The sequence below is a fragment of the Ursus arctos genome, unplaced genomic scaffold (genome assembly GCF_023065955.2).
Source record: "Ursus arctos isolate Adak ecotype North America unplaced genomic scaffold, UrsArc2.0 scaffold_34, whole genome shotgun sequence".
Lineage (NCBI taxonomy): Eukaryota > Metazoa > Chordata > Mammalia > Carnivora > Ursidae > Ursus > Ursus arctos.
In genome coordinates this window covers 2,772,316-2,792,184 of record NW_026623030.1, presented here as the reverse complement: position 1 = coordinate 2,792,184, position 19,869 = coordinate 2,772,316, and the positions used below count along the sequence as shown (strand labels likewise).

Genomic DNA, 19,869 nt, shown 5'->3' with positions numbered 1-19,869 from the left:
GCTTTGGTGGGAGGGAGGACAGGAGCTTGGAAGGGGACAGAGTATCCCACTCACTCCAGGGCCCCAGCATTTTCTGCTGCACAAAGCAGGTGTTTTCACCACCCTGAGGTTGTTCTCTCTACTGTTTCACCAGGCATGTAAATTTGGACAAAAACCATATTACTGTGGGGTTCAGCTGCCTCAGGAGGACGTTGAGGTTACCCTACCTAATGGGACCCAACCTTGCAGGCTGGCCTCCTGGGCACTGGCCCGTGAGTTTCCAGCAGGTGCTTCCTCCCCAAACGCTTCCATGGGGCCAAGGCAAGAGCCACAAAGGTGTCCATGGGACCGTTCCCCAACCGACGCTGCAAACTCTAGAAAGTTCGGGATGGTGGTGGCCAGGAAACAGGCCTGCAATGGCTCCACCCCTGGGAGGGCACAGGAGGGTGCTGGCCCAGCCCTGAGAGGGCCCCGGGAGCTGTGGCAGCACAAAGGAGACAGAGCCCAGCACGTCTACACCATGTCCTGGACTCCTGTCCTGCTGGCACTCCTCGCCCACTGCATCGGTAAGAACACCCCAGAGCTCACGACCCCTGGCCCCATCCGCTGCCCTCCTCTGCCCCAGAAACCCATATGCTTCTGTGTCCCCAGGCTGTGGCTCTCAGCCGGTGCTGAGCCAGCCGCCATCCATGTCCTCGTCCCTCGGAACCACAATCCGCCTGCCTTGCACCTTGAGCAGAGACCATGATGTCGGCATTTATAACATCTACTGGTACCAGCAGAGGCCCGGCCACCCTCCCAGATTCCTGTTGAGATATTTCTCCCGCTCAGACAACAACCAGGGCTCCAAGATTCCCCCTCGCTTCTCCGGATCCAAAGATCTGGCCAAGAACACGGGGTATTTGAGCATCTCTGAGCTGCAGCCTGAGGACGAGGCTGTGTATTTCTGCGCTGTGGGGGCCCAGGGCATGGAGAAGGTGAGGGAGATGAGGAGGGAAGAAAAGGAGCCTGCTGCTCCAGGGTCCCAGGCTCCCCAGGACACACTTACCGTGAACTAAAGACAGCCGGGCATGCGTCCTCAGGGAGAAGCGGGTGCGGACATGGAGGGCTTGGGCCATGAGCTTCACAGGGCTGAGGAGAAGAGACCCCACTCAGCTTCTTGTCTGGCAGCATTGCTTAGGCTCCCCCTCACCTCTGAAGGCCGGATCGGGGAATTAAAGTTGCTTGTGTCTTGGGCAGTTGTTTTGCTGAGTTTGGTGTGCCTGGTGTGCTGAACTTGCTGGGGGGGCCCCAGATGTTCTGTGGAAGGTCAGGAGGAGTGGGCCGCACCCAAGAACCGACATAGGGTGAAGGTCCCAGGAGACCGGCGGCTCACAATCTGCTTGACCCAAGCCCCTGCTCTGCGGGGTCCTGCGGGGGCGGGGGCTGCACCTGGGGGACATTGATGTTGAGGACAGGATGCTGAACTGCGCGGGAGGGACAGGGTAAAGCAGCCTCTGCGGGGGATGGTGGGTGCAGGGGGACAGGTCGGAAGCAGGTGCTCCGCCTCAGTTCTCTGACATTCGAACATGGTTCTCTGTGGCGAGGCTGTCCTGCTGAGCAGCACCCGACCTCTTCCCAACGGATGCCCGTACCTGTGCCTTTCTGCCCCTAATTATGACAACCAAAGATGTCTCCAGACATCGCCAAACGTCCCCAAGCTGGCAACATGACCTTGATTAAACAGCATTGATGCGGGTGAGAGAAATGCATGGATTCTTCTGTGCAAGAGAGCGGCAGCGGCTGGCAAATACTTTCTATAAAGGGCCATACAGTAAATAATCTGGGTTTTCCAAGCCATGTGATCTTTGTCCCAACTACTCAATTCTGTCCTTATAATGTGACAGCGGTCACAGACAATACGTAAACGGATAGGCATGGCTGCGTTCCTATCTAACTTTATTTACAGCAATATAGAGCTGTGCCAGAATGCCCAAGAGCTTGCTGAGCCCTGCTCCAGAGAAACCCTCTTGCCGCTGAGTTTCAATCAAGCCACGCCTGGTGGTGCAATCAAGGTCAACCTCGATTCCCCCTGCCTGGTAACTCCATGGAAACCTCTGTACTCACGGAAAAACCCCGGAGGCAGGGGGGCATGGCCTTACCAGGGGGCTTATTGGGTGAAGAGGAAGCAGTGGGTGCCTTGCACCTCTGACTCATCGTGCAGCACCCTGAGCCCTTAGGTGGTGGGTGAGGATGTGCCCTGCAGAAAGGGACCCCGAAAGTAGGTACCTAGGGGGGACATGCCTCATCCTCAGAGAGGTGCCAGGTAGACTATCTGATCCCAAACTTGGCTGAGAATGTCCATTTCCCAAGAAAGGAAAGAGAGGTGGGCGCATGTCAGCACTGGCCCTTCCGCCTGCGTAAAACAATGGTCTCAGCTCGTGCCATTTTCTAGGTACCCTCTGAGCTTCTACTTCCTGAAATACACTGTGTTCTTCTTATTAATATATTATTTCCTCATCAGTCACCAGGCCTGGCCTTCCTCTTTGTCAAGTCCTTTCCTGTAGCCTGAGCCATTTCTCACCTCGACCATTATCTGGCTTCCTGCCTGTCCTCACTGCTGCAGCCTGTACTTCAGTTCCTCCTCCTCATTACTCCCAGATCCAGCCTTGCCTGCACTCCTCTTCTCTAACCTTTGATTGTCTCCCACCTTCGAAGTCACCTATGCTAATCACATCTGTAATTTTTAATTTTCTGTTGGCTACATTTTTTAAAAAGGTAAAAAGAAACAGGTGAAATGATTTTCAATAGTGCATTTTATTTAAGCCAATACATCCCAAATGTTATCATTTCAGAATGCAGTCAATATAAAAGTTAGCTTTGATGGTTTTAAACTTTTTTTTCCATATGAAATCTTCAAAATCCTGTGTGTATTTTCACTCTTGGCTCATCTCAATTTGGACCAGCCACGTTCCGAGTGATCAACGGCTGCCTATGGCTTGGGGAGGACAGTACAGATTGAAGGGAAAAAATCAGACTCCTTATCATGACCCAGCCTTTGGAGGCTGGCCCAGATCTGGTCCCAAGTCCCATGTCTCATATGTTCCCCTAAGTGTTTCTGCTGCATTAAGCCATCTGCAATTGATCCAACCCCTCATTCTCTTGGTTGCCTCCAACACTTTTTCCAAGCCGTGCATTTGCGGACAGGACTTCCTGTCCCTTTACAGTGTCTTCCACCTGGCTTCCCCACTCAGGGTTCCACAATGATCTCAAATCTCACTCCTTGGGCAAGATTTCCCTGACCTCTTTACGCAGTTACCAGCTTCCTGCCATGTGTAAACATTGTGCTTCCCTAACTAAGCACCTACCACCCAGATCTAAATGTATGTTATTCTGATAAACAAGAGGTGCTAACAGAGTTGAGCACGTAGACGAATGAGCAATTGATCACGTGACTGAATGAATTCTCGAGTTCCGAGGACCCCGCCGTTCTAGGAGTCCCTGAGATAGCTGGGTTCATTGTGATTCCCTAAGAAGGGAAACCGTGTCACATCACTGACTGGCCACATTCTGTCAGGCTGTCTGTATGTCTCTCTCTGTCTCTCCCTCTCCCTCTCTTTCTCTCTCTCTCACACACACACACACACCCCCCTCTAATGCCTCGCATATGAAGCTGCTGATTATATACACACCCAGGGGTGTGTGGGAAGGAAAAGGTCAAAATACGCCAATTAGGGGAAGGGAACATTTGGGGAACTTTCTGAATCAGTAAAGGAGGAGAGAGATGTCAGAGAGAGTGTGGTTCCCAGATTGTTGGAATCTGGTGACTGGTACTCCGAAGAGCTCCCTGACCCCCCACCCACCCTAAGCATCAACAGCGCTCCCAGCTGGGACACAAGGCAAGAGCCTGGGGTGCTAAGAACTATGGTTTGTGCACAGGTATGCTTGACACAGATCCCAAATTTGACACAGAAACACAGAACCCAAGGGGCTTGGATATGGCACCAGTGATGCTGAAGACGGAGGACCCAATATTTTGACCTGAGTTACATGCTGAGACCCTTGAAATCTGAGGAAGACCAGGGGTCTTGGGGGATGGAGCACGCCAATCAGACAATGAAAATGCAAGGGGCTCTTGGAACATACGGAAGGCTAGCGTGGCTCTGACATGGTTTGGCAAGATGAGCTGGGGGAGGTGGCCCCACATAACAACGGGGGTGGAATTAACATGAAGACACCCATTAGAACATGGGGGGGCCCTCGCATTTCATTCTAAGTTGTGTTTTTGTGATGTAAGCACAATGCCCCAATCCACTCATTCATTACTGGATGCAAGCTGGGGATGTCCTCATTCCTGCATTCCTCCTTCACTTGGGTAAGAAAACTTGCCCTCGTCAGTGATTCAGTCCTGAGGAACTATGTGTAAGGTAAAGGCAAGATAAATGTTTTATCTTTTTTCCTCTTATTTACCAACTATCAAAATGACAAGTCAGTGAGCCAGCTTCGCCCAACTTTGATTTGTCATGATAAGCCCATGGGTATAAGCATATTTGAGGTGTTTAAATCCATTGCAGTTAATAGAAGTTTTTCTGCTTTGACCCATACAAGCCCATTCAGATTGGTCTGTAACCAGGAACATATGGCTGTGTCAAAAACAGTACATTTAATTTTGTTTTCGGTATTTAAAAAAAGTGGGCAAATTTTCATTTCAACTACTTCTCAAGGGGACGATGATTTAGAACACACTGAGTGGAGAAATTGTTCTCACACATGGAGAAAGACCCCTGCGATGAGAAAATCATTCTTCTGCAACCCTTAGTGTGATCATAGTAATGATTAAGGCAAGGACCATAAATGGGTGCCAAAACCATTGGGTGCTTGATTAGTGGGACACAGAGGGTGTGTAAGTGTCACCCCACATACTCTAGTCACAAAGGGAATACAGACATTTCCACTGGAGAAATTTGGCTGTCACCCCCCCCCCCATGTGGCACTCAACCCTGGCTGCTCTCTTAATGGGACGAACCAACGTGGGTCCCTTCTGGAGGGCATAACAGGAAGCACTCTATGCCCAGGGAGCTGGAAATATTGCACCTGAAGAAACTCGAGCTTCCAGCCTTTACTTCCAGTTCTCAGGAAATACAGGGGCCCCGGGAAAATAGCCAGACAAACCCAGACTGTGGAACGTTGGAAAAGGAAATTGGCTTGGATGCTTTGAAAAGTGACTATCAAGAAAGAAAAGGTGTAGACACTTACAGATGAAAAGAGTCTAGAATATAGGAACTGAGATTAGATCTTCTCTGAAGACCAAACCAAACAAAAATAGTAACTATAAATAAAAGTCATCTTGTGGACCATTGTGGAAATTTGACTGTGAAACAGATATTAGCTTTTATGGGATTATAATAATTTACTTAGGTGGGATCATGATATTGTGGCTTTTTAGGAGAACGTGTCAAAACAACTGCAACTGAATTTTTCCAAACTTTTAATTTTGAAATAATTATAGATTTACATGAAGTTGCAAAGGAATGTACAAGGATGTTCCATTTTCCCCAATTTCCTCCAATGTTAGTTAGTATCTTTCATAATTGTAGTACAGTATCAATACCAGGAAATTGACATTGGTATAATCCAGAGCTTACTCCATTTTCTCCAGTTCTACCTGCACTCATTTGTGTATGTGTGTGCTGTGTGTGTGTGCCAATGCTATCACGTGTATATCACCACCAATCAAGATATTTAGCTCTACCGTCACCACAAAGCTCCTTCATGCTACCCCCTTATAGCCACATCCATCTCCTCATCCCTCCCATCCCCAACCCCTGCAAGCATTAATCTGTTCTCCATCTCTTTAATTTTGTCCTTTTGAGAATGTCATAGAAATAGAATCATATAGTAGGTAATCTTTTGAGACTGGCTTTTTCCATTTAATATAATTCCCTTGAAGTTTATCCAATTTGTTGCTATGATACAATTATGTATCAATAGTTCATTCTCTTCTATGGCTGCATAATATTCCATGGAATGGATTACCACATTCGTATAACCATTCTCTCATTGACAAACATTTGGGTAGCATTATATCCCAAAAATATTTCAAAATATCCCATAGCCTTAAATAGAAATCCTAAAACTATGAAACTTCTAGGAGAAAATCTTTGTGACCTCGAGTTAGGCAAAGATTTCTTAGATGTAACAGCAAAAGTACTGTCTGTCCATAAAATAACAGGTTGATAATTTCATACAAATGAAAAAAATGTCTGCTCTTCAAAAGACACTGGTAAGAAAATTCAAGTACAGGGGCGCCTGGGTGGCTCAGTCTCTAAGCGTCTGCCTTCTGGTCAGGGCGTGATCCCGGGGTCCTGGCATTGCGCCCCACATCAGGCTCCACGTTCCGCTGGGAGCCTGCTTCTTCCTCTCCCACTCCCCCTGCTTGTGTTCCCTCTCTTGCTGGCTGTCTCTCTGTCAAATAAATAAATAAAATCTTAAGAAAGAAAAAAAAAGAAAAAAGAAAATTCACGTACAAGCCACAGACTGGGAGAAAATATTTGCAAAATATATATCTGATAAAGGGCTTGTATCTAGAACATAAAGAACTCTCAAAACTCAATAATGAGAAAACAATCCATTTGCTTTTAATAAGGGAAAAGTTTTGAACAGATACTTCACCAAAGAAGATATACAGAAGGCAAGTAACTACCTGAAGAGATGCTCAACATTGTCAATCATTGGGGAATTAGAGCCACAGATTAGGGGCGCCTGGGTGGCTCAGTCAGTTAAGCATCTGACCCTTGATCTCCGCTCAGGTCTTGATCTCAGGGTTGAGAGTTCAAGCCCCACGCTGGACTCCACGCAGGGTGTGGATCCTACTCAAAACAAAACCAAACCAAAACTGACAAATTAAATCCACAGCAAGATAACACTACACATCTATTAGAATAGCTAAAACCAAAATTCTAACAATGCTAAATGCTTAAAAGGGTGTGGAGCAGGGGCGCCTGGGTGGCACAGCGGTTAAGCGTCTGCCTTCGGCTCAGGGCGTGATCCCAGCGTTATGGGATCGAGCCCCACATCAGGCTCCTCCATTATGGGCCTGCTTCTTCCTCTCCCACTCCCCCTGCTTGTGTTCCCTCTCTCGCTGGCTGTCTCTATCTCTGTCGAATAAATAAAATAAAATCTTAAAAAAAAAAAAGGGTGTGGAGCAACTAGAACATTCATTCATTACCAAAGGCACAGCTATTTTTGAAAAGGCCATTTCATGTAAAGTTAAAGGTACACTTACTTATAACTCAACAATCTCGCTCTTAGGTATTTACCCAAGGGAAAAGAAGACATATGTTCACACAAATGTTTACGGTGGCTTTATTCATAATCCCCCAAAACTGCTAACAGAATTGTCCTTTGCTTGGTGAATGGATAAACAAACTGGAACATTTCTACAATGGAATAATAATTCAGCCACACAAAGAAATGAATGACCGCTGATATATGAAGGACATGGATTGTTTCAAGTGCAGTAGACTATGAGAAAGACACCAGTTTAAAAAAGGCTGCATATTGTATGATTCCATTTACATGACACTCTAAAAATGCAAAACCATAGGGATTAAAAAAAGAGACCAGTTGGTTGCTAGGGGTTGCAGGTGGAGGGATGGCGTGATGACAAAAGAGCATGATGGGTTTTTAGGGGTGATGGAACTGTTCTATATTTTGATTGCAGTGGTGGCTACAAGACTGAATGAGTTTATTCAAACTCTGAACTGTACACGAAATTACATCTCAGTACACCAGATGTAAAAAAAAAAAAAAATTCACACAGTAAGTGCTAAGTTGATCTGTCCTAGTAATGATAACACATCTGGAACAATTAGGGTTGCCACTTGATTAAGTTTACCACCATTCTCAGCCCTGATCTAAGCAGAATTTTCAGGGACCAGATGAGTGATTTAAAAGATGGGGATCACTGCATCTACTTCAAGTTTTGGGAGTGGGAATATACTCTGCCATTCCACCTAGAGTGCAATATTGGTTTTTGTTGCTGTTGTTTGTTCTAAGAAAGATTTTATTTTTATTTGTTTATTTTAGAGAGAGAGAGAGAGAGAGAGAGAGCAGGGGGAGGGGCAGATGGAGAAGGAGAGATGGAGAATCTCAAGCAGTCTCCACACCAAGCCCAGAGCCCCACACAGGGCTCAACCCCACTACCCCAAGATCACAACCCCAAGCCAAAACCAAGAGTTGGGTGGCCAACTAACTGAGCCACCCAGGTGCCCCCATATTGTTTTTTAATGATCTATATTGGCTTTGGAGGGTGGGGTATGATTTCAGGAGCTTGCATTTGGCCTTTTCCATCATAATGGCTCCTACTCCACAGGTCATGAATGAACATGAGGATTCTACCAGCTAAGTATGTCCATATCAATTATATGTCCAGAAACAGGAAATGATCAGCAGCCAGTTTTGCAGATCCACTGGACACAGTGTGAAACTGACATGGGGGAGGAATCCATTAATCACCAGTCCTCTGTATTGCAGTTACCTGCAATGAACAGGATGGCATTTTTGTTGCCCTATCTTCTGTATCACCTCAGAAGCTGTGTCAACAGCCCTCAGAAGTGTCTAGATATTCCCACTTCCTGGCAGTTATTGGGTAAATAATGGGAGGATCCCCTTGGGGAAGGATTTCTGAAATAGTAAGGTCCTCCCTCAAGTACACCTGGCTTTCTTATTGATTTGTTCTGGATCTGGGAACAGCTTATAACTGGAAACTGGGAAGGGTTCATGACTCTTCATTGGTGTGGCTGAATCACTGGTACGGCTCACCCATCTGTCAAGCCATATGTGACTGCCCCTACATCCGATACCTCAGTATACCAAGGTCTATTAATCATTTCCACATGTCCTTGTGATCCAGACTCTCTTGTTGCCCTCTCAACTTTTCTTCTTGTGTCAGTTAGAATCTTCTGAGGGTTAGAGATACCAAGCTGGGATTAGATATCCATGAGAGTTTTTAGTGCAAATAGCTGTAAAAGTAAAGGAGCAGGAATTGGTGGGGATAGCCCTCAGACCATACTACTGGTCTGAGACCTGGAAAAGGAGAAAGGGAAAGAAGGAATGGTGAGGAAGAGTCTCAGGCTGCAGTTCTAGGAGAATCTTGTCCACACTGAGGGGGAGTCTCCAAGCAAAATTGCCCATTGGGGTGTCCATCTGGGGAGGAGTAGTCCATCACTTGTAACCCGGCCAGTAAAGTGATGGGAACAGCCTGGATGAAGCAGCTGAGGGCTATCGTTCAATTGTCTTCTCTCAGCCCTCCCCCCCAACCCCGGGTGCTCTGGAAGGAAATGCGGGAGGGGCACTTGCATGAGGCCACCAAACTTCCTTCATGGTAAGTACTTCCACCTGGTCTCTGTGCTTTGGTGCTGCCACTGGGACTCCTGCCATATGCACTGAAATAGATTAGTCTGGTTCCATGGCAGTATCCCCACCATGAGCCCTAGGCTGTGGAGGACAGCCACCATTAAGCATCTCCAGGGTGGCTGTGCCTGCCATTGGCTTCATTTCATGAAGGAAGTGTCATCTGAACCCTCTGGAAAACAGTCCACTGGTGTTTCTCTGGTACCTTATAATAAATCCACTGTGGCATGAACACCTCTCTCTGATCATTTTGACCCTGTTCCTCCAGGTCAAGAAAGTTCCAGCATCCCTGTCTTTTTGACACTAGGGTCCCATTTATCCAAGTTTCAAGTACCATCCCATTAGGACCAACTCTTGGTGTCTTAATCATGGGGGACTGTGCCAAGATCAATAAACTCTCCCCATCCAGGCTTTTACGCTCCTCTTGATCCAAAAACCTCAAGACACATCAAAGCATGACCGCCTAGGTCCTTTTTGGTCATCCTCCCTCTCATGTCAGGCCATTTTGAGACTTGATGTTGCTTATTAGTCTAAAAGAAATGATGGGATATGGGATATTTCTTGAGTAAAGCAAGCATAATCCTGAACCAGCCTTTGAGTGAAGTCTCTGCAATGTCTCCACATGAAGCTCCAGACCTGTAGGAAGGAGGAAGCCCCTTGGCCCAGAGGTTTTAGAGAATGAGAGTTATAGATTCTAAGTGTATGCAGCTAGATGTGCCCGTGCCAAGTCCCAGGTCCCATGCCTTCCCTATCACAGCCTGACTTTGGTGTCAGAGTCACTGGGGCTGTGAAATCTATCACCTGTTTCTCCATTACACTCCACCCACAGATCTTGGCCTTCCCTCTGGCCACAGGTTACAAAGGTCTCTAAGCACTGCCATAGAAGCCATCTAGCTCCCACATCAGTTGGCTGTCCTGACCCCATCATTTTCTTCTAGTGCTCTGTTGGCATTTAGCAACAACCAACCCACTCCATGGTTTCATAGTGACCATTTCTGCCATATTGCTCAATTGTTGGAGATGTTCCATTAGTCAGGGCAACCGCCTTCCGTCTGAACCTGCAGATCCACCACACATGAGGGGGTCTTATTAGGTAAATGTCATATTACTTGGGGAACCCAACATGCTAGAGACATAAGGTCCATTTGGCTGGTGAGCTATCCAATTCCAGACTCTCACTCTGAAGATCTGCTTCTTATGAATACCTATCGCACAAGCAGCTACTTAGGGTTTCACAAGAATCAGATCCTGAATCAAATGCAAGTAGATTATTTAGGAGGCAATCCTATGAAACATGGATAAGGAAGGGAAGACTGGCACTCTTGGGCAACTGGAATTTAATCCCCCTGGGGACCCCTGGAAACATGCTAGAACACACAACTCAGACTACCGCCATGGAAGGGTAGGAGAATTGAGGCGTCTATGTACCAACTCTCATCAGTCATTGGTTGAGAGCTCCTGGGAGGAGCTAATTTCTTGCACCCCTGTCTCCCCTGCACAGAGGCACAGACGGCGCTGGTGGCCAGAGAGGCCCATGTGATAGCAACTAGAAGTCAAACAGAAACACAAGTATTGAGGGAATACAGGCAGGTCCCTGACAGCATCCACTACAATCTCCAGAAGCTGAATGAAGGTACTAGCAGTGGAGACGAAGAGGGCTCTGTTAATTTGAAAGATGTCGGAGGCAGATGGAGAGTCCTGATGCATAGACCGAGTGTCCTGGTCTAGGTGAGTGTCAGTCAGGGTTGACAAGAGAAGCAGAATCACTGCGAGAGATGCAGAACGAGGGATTACCATGAGGGTGGATGTTATGCCGTGGCGTGAGCGGTGGAGCAATCTTCGCAGGCTACTGCCTCTCCTCTAGTGTCGAGCCTGTGCTCGCTCTAGGTCATCCAGATCCACGGTTGGGAAGGAAAGCCCGGTGTGGGCCAGAACATGGGCAACTGGATACCCATCTCCTCTCCCACATTAACCTCCGTGCTGGCGGCAACCCGTGGAAGAAGCTGGCACAGAAACAGTGATGGCAGCTTTGCATTCAACTTCCAGATCTTTCACAAGTGTTCTCCTCCACCTCACCCTAGCCAAGCCATGCAGGGAAGAGAATTATGCTAACGTGGTTTAGCTGAGCTCAGCCCAAACAGGACAACGCCACCCCCAAGTAATTGAGGAGGAGAAAGCTGCGCTAGAGAAATCTGACAATGCATTTATTTTGGTTTATCGTTTGTAAGATTGTGGAGCATGGAGGGAAGTCAACAGCAATGGGAAAATAACATTGTAAAGAGGGTAAACACCCCCCATAACGATTGGCTGGTTGTCTGCACTTAGGTGGTGGCCACAGCTATAGGCTGGAGGAGGGGGAGGGGGAGGAAGAGGAGCACCCTTCAAAATCAGTTCTGATCTGGGACACTGGAATGGTTGGGTTTTGACATGGGGTTTTCCCCATGACAGGGACGGGCAGGAAGCAGCTGCTGGGACAGTACCCAAATCTAGGTGCTGTGGACTCTGCCACTGAGTCCCCATCAGTGAGCATGAAGTCCAATCCCAGCCTGGGAGACTGCTGTGCGTAGCCCTCTTGCGGACACCCCGGGACAAAGCCACAACGCCTCCTGCTGGCCACAGGTCAAATTTCAGTCTTTCCCCGAGAGGTTCTTAGATTCAAGACCGAATCCAAGCTCTGGAGCGGCCAACGCTACGCGGAGAGATGGAGTGGCCAAAGAACCAACAGATGGGGTGTTCGTTCTGGACAGCTGAATGTTTCCATCTTTTCTTTCTTGGCTCCTACATCTTGTCACAAAACCCTTCTAAATTCTAGGTTTAATAATGAATTAACTTGGGGCTCCGGGCTGGCTCCGTTGGTGGAGCATGGGCTCTTGATCTTGGGGTCCTGAGTTCAAGCCACACATTGCTTGTAGAGTTTACTTAATAAAAAAAAAATTAATGCGCTTTTTTCCTGTTTCTTTTGCTTTGCCTTTAGCTGTTCAGTATATCTGAAATATATCTTTGCATACAGAGGAGATGGGTAGTCGTATTTTATTTTAATGTGGCAAGTTCTGGTTAGGCTTAATAACAAAAGACTTAAGTACTCGTTCATATTGTGCTTCAAATTTCACTCTTTAAGGGCCTGATGAATTTTTTCTGCTCTTATTTGTCCAGAGAACAAGCAATTATATTATGATGTTCAATCTAATGTGCTTCTCTCATTGGCTAAGATAAATAAAACACTTTCAAGTCATTTTTGCTATTAAGAGGAGTAAAATGTATTAGCTTTTTACAGTGTAATTAAATGGCAAAACATTACCACAGCAAAGGGAAAGTCAACTATGTATCTATAATCCAAAAAGTTGTACATCCAGAAAAATATAAATACCCAAAAGTAAACAGAATCTTGAATTTCATTTAATATTTGAAATATCACCCCACTTCTTTTTGGACACACTTCATACATCAAAATGTATTTTTAATTAAGACATAACTGACATATGACACTATATTCATTTTAGGTGAGCAAGATGATTATATGTATCTATTGCAAAATGATTACCGCTGTAAGCTTGGTTAAGTACCACTACCAGACATAGTTATAGTTTTTTTCTTGTGATGAGAACCTTTAAGATCAACTCTCTTAACTTTCAAATATATACTCTATAGGATTGTTAACTCTAGTCCCCATGCTGTACGTTATATCCCTAGGACTTACTTTTCTTACAACTGGAAGTTTGTACCTTTTTTAAAAAAAAAGATTTTATTTATTTATTAGAGAGAGAGAGAGCACAAGCAGCGGGAGCGGCAGAGGGAGAGGGAGAAGCAGGCTCCCCGCTCAGCAGGGAGCCCAGTACGGGGCTGGATCCCAGGACCCTGGGAATCACGACCTGAGCCAAAGGCAGACACTTAACCAACCGAGCCACCCAGGCGCCCGAAAGTTTGTACCTTTTGACCACCTTCTTCCATCTTGCCCACTCCCCACCCGTCCCCTTACTTTTCCCTAACGGACAAGAAGTTTATTCTTTCATTCAACAAACATTGAGCGAGTGTGGGCTGACAGGCACACCCAGCACTGGTAGACAACAGTTGTCAGCAGGCAGTACTTTTTCCCTCGGGGAGCCCACCTTTTGGTGAAAGGAGACAAAAAATGCACAACTAAGCAAATACATCATCTGTGAGGTCGTGACAAAGCGGGGTTGGGACAGAGGGTCATGAGAGCGCTGTCCTGGTCAGGGGAAGGACAGGCCTTTCTGGGGGGGCACACCTTAGCAGTAGCTGCTGTGGGGAGGGCGTGAGCCAGGCAGACAAGAGGACGGCCGACCAGGGGGTGGGAGCATCCAGAACAGGTGACCTTAGGTGGAAGGGCACTCGGGATGTTCTGGGAATGTTCTCTGAACATCCAGACCAGCAGTACTGAGAATAGGAGGAACGAGGTTTCTGAGGGACAGACTGAATGCCCGGAAGCCACTGTGAGGATTTGGGCCTTTTCCCTGAGTGAATGGAAAGGTTACCACAAGGGAATTTTATTTGATTGGTTTTGTTTTTAATGCTCAAATTTGGTTTCTTTTGAAAATTGAGACTGTGGGGCACCCGGGTGGCTCAGTCAGTTAAGTGTCTACCTTCAGCTCAGGTCATGATCCTGGGGTGCTGGGATCGAGCCCCACAACTGCTCAGTGGGAAGCCTGCTTCTCCCTCTCCCTCGGCCCCTGCCCCGCCCTGCTCATACTCTATCTCTCTCAAAAAAATAATAAATAAAATCTTTAAAAAAAATAAAATAAAATTGAGGTTGTGCCTCGGTCGAAGCACTACCTGTATGAACCATACGTGGCCAGTCCTAGGAGAGGACCTCCGGGGTGCAGGAAGATGCAGGCGTCAGAGTGGTCTGCACAGCCTGAGACACCTCCCCGCCCCCCCCGCCCACATGCATGTGGCAGGCTTGCGTGGGTTCTAGTGGTTTCTGATATAAATATTTTTAAGAGCTTTGCTCAGCCTCTGTATCTTGGAGGAATCTTACTTCCCACATGTAACACAGATGTCTTTTTCAAAGGCTTTCCCTTGGGTATTGTGTTTTGGGCTATTTGCAAGTCAGACTGAGGTTTTGCCACGGTCAACCCCTGTCAAAGGCCGCTGAGTAGCCAATGAGCTGGGGTCTCATCTTCCCAGGGGTGCTGGCAGGGCATGGAGAGAGGGACAGGGCTGGTCAGCTATGGATCCCATGGAGCCCTCCTCCGGCCCCAGTCAGCCTCATCCTCTGCCTGAAAGAGCTGCCACAGAGCCACCCCAGGCGACGACGAAAAGGGGCCCAGACCCCTAAGAGTTGAGCAAGCCAAGGCGGGGGCTCAGAACCACGAGAGACTATGGACTCTGGGAAACAAACTGAGGGCTTCAGAGGAGAGGGGGTGAGGGATTGGGCTAGCCCGGTGGTGGGTATTCAGGAGGGCACATACTGCATGGAGCGCTGGGTGTTATATGCAAACAATGAATCATGGAACACTACATCAAAAACTGGGGGATGTACTGTATGGTGACTAACATAATAAAAAATTTTATTTATTAAAATAATTATTTTATTATAAATATAAATAAAAAATAAAAAATATTTATTAAAATAATTTAAAAATAAAATAAAAATATAAAAAAATTTTTAAAAAGGCTCCTTAAGGAGAGTGGAGGGTGCAGTGGGGAGGGACGGGACAGCAGACAGAAGAGGCCCGGTGCCTTTTTTTGGTTTGCTCATCTTAAGCTTCTGGAGCCGATGCCTGGCATTTTAAGCACTGGGGTATTTTGAATGAATAACTGATCATCACTTCAAACCACATCTCTCACCCGAAACAAGCAGCTCACCTCCCCACTGGCTGACCTTCGGCTGGCCACTCAGTGAGCAATAACAGCGCAGCCTCCTGGGGACGTCTGGGCCATTCCCCTGCGTCTCTCCCCTTCATATCTTCCCCGTCATCTTCAGCCTCGCACTTGCTCAGCTGATGGCCACAGCCCTCCTTTCTTCCTGTCTCTTGGAAAGACCCCTAGATCCCCCTCCCTCCTCTCTTGATTAAATTATATTCCCCGTGTGCCTTAACTCAGCCGTAAACTTTGTTTATGGGGGATTTTCATATGCGCAGGTGGAAAATTTAAATAGTGAAATTATAGATTTTCTTCTATACTTCCAATTATTAATGGAAAATTGCATTCAGACAAAATGTTACCCCATCCCTGACCCCTGTGTTCTTCTTGACCTTGACCTTTATATTAGTCAGGGTTCTCCAGAAAATCAAAACCAATAGGATATATAGATGGATGGAGAGAGGACAGACAGACAGATATAGCAATATCTAGAGACTTACTGTAAGGCAGTGGCTCATGTGATCATGGAACTGAGAAGTCCTAACATCTGCTCTTGCAAGCTGGACGCCCCACAGGCTGGCAGTGTGGTTCGAAGCCCCAAGAGCTGGGGGACCAATGGTGTGGGTTTTAGTCCAAATCCGAAGGCTTGGGGGCCAGGAGCTCAATGTCCCAGCTCAAGAGATAGACCAAGGGAGAGCAGTCCTAACCTTCCTCTGCCTTTTTGCTCTATTCAAGCCCTCGATGGAGCAGACGACACCCAACCACCTTGGGGACATGAATATGGGGAAATGGCTGCTCAAGTCCCTCACATTCACTGTGATGCCTGTTATTAAAAGAACAGAAAATTACAAATGTGAGTGAGGATGTGGAGGAATCAGAAGGCTTGTGCCCTTGGCGGGAAAGCAAAATGGCACAGCGGCTATGGATCCCGTACGGAGGAGCCTCAAAAAACGCAAACCAGAATTACCATATAATCAAGTAATTCCACTTCTGGGTATATAACCAAAGAACTGAAGATAAGATCTCAAAGCCATATTTGTACACCTATATTCATAGCAGCATTATTTACAATAGTTAAAAGGTAGAAACAGGGGCGCCTGGGTGGCACAGCGGTTAAGCATCTGCCTTCGGCTCAGGGCGTGGTCCCGGCGTTATGGGATCGAGCCCCACATCAGGCTCCTCCGCTATGAGCCTGCTTCTTCCTCTCCCACTCCCCCTGCTTGTGTTCCCTCTCTCGCTGGCTGTCTTTATCTCTGTCGAATAAATAAATAAAACCTTTAAAAAAATAAAATAAAAGGTAGAAACAGGTTAACCTAAGTGTCCATTGACATATGAATAAACAAAATGCAGTCTATCCATACAATGGAACAGCATTCAGCCGTAAAAAGGAAAGACGGACCTTGAGAACATTTTAATAACACGCATCACAGTGGATGTGAAGTGGCTTGTCATTATGGTTTCGGTTTTCATTTCCCTAATGGTGAGTGATTCTGAACACTTTTTCATGTACTCGTTGGTCATTGGTATATCTTTGGGGGAAATGTCCTTCACTCATTTTCTTAACTGGGTTTGTTTTGTTTTGTTTTGTTAAGATTTTATTTGTTTATTTTAGAGAGTGAGAGAGAGTGAGTGGAAGGAGGGGCAGAGGGAGAGAGAATCTCAAGCAGACTCCCTGCTGAGCACGGAGCCCAACATGGGGCTCGATCCCAGGACCCTGAGATCATGACCTGAGTGAAATCAAGAGTTGGACGCTCAGCTGACTGTGCCACCCCGAAGCCCCTGGGTTGGAAGTTTTGGTTTTGAATTGTAGGAGTTCTTTCTACACTCTGGATATCAATCTTGTATCACATGTTTGATTTATGAATATTTTCTTCTATTCTGTGTATTGCCTTTGCGCTCTCAAGTGTGTCCTTTGACTTATATGAGTTTTAAGTTTGATGTAGTCCAATTTGTCTATTTTTTCTTTTGTTATCTGTGCCTTTGGTGCAATAGCCAAGACATCATTGCCCACAAGTTTCGGTACGTGTGTTTTCATTTCCACTCATCTTAAATATTTTCTAGTTTCTTCTGTGATTTCTTCTTTTGCCCCATTGACTATTTAAGAACATGTTCAATTTCTACATATTTGTGAATTCCTCGAATTTGCTCCTGTGATTGCTTTCTCGTTTCAGCACTTTGTGGTTAGAGAATATAATTGTATTATCTCAATTCCTTTACATTTAGTAAGCCTGGTTTTATCACCTACCATAGGGTCTATCCATGGGAATATTCCATGTACACTTAAGAAGACTCTGTACACTGCTACTGTGGGGTGGATGGACCGTTCTAGAGGTGTCTGTCGGCTTTTGTTGACTTACAGCGTTCTTCAAATCTCTATTTTCTTGTTGATCTTCCGTCTAGCTGTTCCATGTACCAGTGAAAGTGGCGTATCAAAAGCTGAGACTAATATGACACTGTATGTTATGCACCGGAATTAAAACTTAAAAACAGTAAAATTGACAAAACAAAAAGATCACGAATGAATCCAGAATGAAAAGTTTCAATTAGCAGCCGGAAGAGAAAAAAAAAAAAGGAAACTGGGGTATCAGAGTCTTGAACCACTATCACTGAATGAAGGAACACGTTTGAACAAATCGTGAATATGGTTTCTGATACTGGGGATCAGATCAAGGGTGGGAGGAGGGTAGGAGATGCAAATGGTTCACTCTCCCAAAAGAGGAAAAAAAAATGAGGATAAGTTCGGGATAACTTCAGCCCACCGTACATCACTCCCACAAAATGAAAAGTAGGAAAGAGAGTTAAAGTCTAAGGAAAATACTGGCATATTCTGCAAGCCTCCTGCCCCTTTCCCGAGGCTTCGTTTCTCACCACAGAGCTAAGGCATAGCTAGGGAGGCCCGAAGTTGGGGAGCAGAAATTCTATGGGACTGTCTGGAACGCAGTTGAGGCGGATGGAGCTGGAAAGGTGATTGTCCCTACAAGCCAACCACAACCCTTCCCTTCACTCCCAGGGACTACCTTCTTACTGGGAACTGTGGAAAAATCCCTCAAATCGGCACTCTCTCATTTTCGGCATCTCAATAGTACGCATGCGAAGAGGCACGGGCTTCTGAATGTTCTACCCTCTGACGATCCAGTTCGATCTCGGCCTCAGTTCAGCGGATGTCATATCTGTCCCCCAGAGTCGCCCCTCCGGCCACAGGTGCCCACCACCGACGTCCATTACCTACTGGACAAGTGCAAACACCTTTCAGCAAGGCCACCAGGGGGCAGTGCAGAGTTGCATGTGCACCTTGTTACTCAAAGTTGTGGTCCCTATGCTGGCTGCCGCAGCACCACGTGGGAGCTTGTAAAAAAAAAAAAAAAATGCCACGTTTCCGGGGCCAACCCAGACCCGCTGAGTATGAACCCACATTTTCACAAGGTCCCTGGCATCCTCTGCACATCGAAGTCTGAGAAAGCACGTCCTTAGCCCTCATGATCTGGTTCAACTCTACCTGCTTGCGCTCAAACCACACATTAGGCAAGCAGAGAAGTCACTTCCCCTTTGATGTGGGAAACAAAGGCAGAAGAAAAAGCATTACATTATTACATTTCCCTACTACCTACAGCCCATTGACAAGTCCTTGAAACAGGCAGAGTGACATTCCTCTAGGGACTCAACTGCCTCGATGGTAATACTTTGCTAAGGGCAAAAAGGCAATCCCAGGCTGACCGCCTCCCCCTCCCACCAGGATCCTGTAAGTCTGCTTTAATGTATAAAAATTCCTTTGGATCTCTAAATCCCCCCCAAGATACATGTTGCCAATCATCCCCCAAGCATATGGCCCACCGATATACATATGAAGGGTCTCAGGACTAAGGTTTTATTAGATGGTAATAAATGACCTTTCCCAACAACAGCTAGCCCCCTCAAGGTCCTGGAAACCTTGCTTCCAAAATTCCTCAGAGACTTACGTTACCCCTAACCCCCTCCCAACTTGAGGGTATATAATGGGCCATTCCTCATGACCCCGGTGCAGCTCTTTCTACCTATGGATCCTGTCCCCGTGCTTTAATGAACCACAATTTTGCACCCAAGACATCTCAATAATTCTTTCTTGGTCGTCGGCTCCGGACTCCACCCCATCTCACCTCACCAATATCCCACAACCTCATCACCCTTGGTCTCTGGCGCTGATGGGCTCTAAACTGCACACCCCTTCCCTCCTTCTTAGTCTGGGCTATTTGGACATCTTGATCACGTCTCTGACTGGAGCTTTGCAGCCGTGCTTCCTTGATTGCTGCCGCCCCTCCTGGGAGCGGGCTCCCTCTTCCTACAACCTGTCTTTCCAGCCCCCCTGCCCCTGCACACCCTCTGCATTCTAAGCCCTCACCCAGCAGGACCTGGAGGCCTCTCCCCCTGGCTGGGGCTCTTGCTGCCCTCCCCTAGTTTCCTCCATCCCAGGAACCACCTCCCTGAGCTTTGCTGCCCAGGGAAACAGGCATTTGGCATTGCTGGTGGCCATTCTTCCTCCATTAAAACTGCCAGGACAGGTGGGTGAATAGAACTGGCTCTGTCTCCCGTTAGTCTGTTTCAACCAAGGCTTCAGATATACCTGGAATACAAATGGCCTTCAGGCCGGGCCTGAATCCAGTGCAGGGAAGGGGTGGTGGCAGGCCTGGGTGGGCCAGA

General features: G+C 46.9%; 1 protein-coding gene across 1 annotated transcript; it reads left to right on the top strand.

Moving 5' to 3' along the window:
- The first annotated feature begins 480 nt into the window (after nucleotides 1-480).
- Nucleotides 481-1,202, top strand: LOC130542475 (immunoglobulin iota chain-like). Its single transcript, XM_057306098.1, has 2 exons — nucleotides 481-545; nucleotides 631-1,202. Exons 1-2 carry the CDS (start codon nucleotides 500-502, stop codon nucleotides 1,035-1,037), a joined length of 453 nt encoding a protein of 150 aa, XP_057162081.1. The 5' UTR covers nucleotides 481-499; the 3' UTR covers nucleotides 1,038-1,202.
- Nucleotides 1,203-19,869: the final 18,667 nt, after the last annotated feature.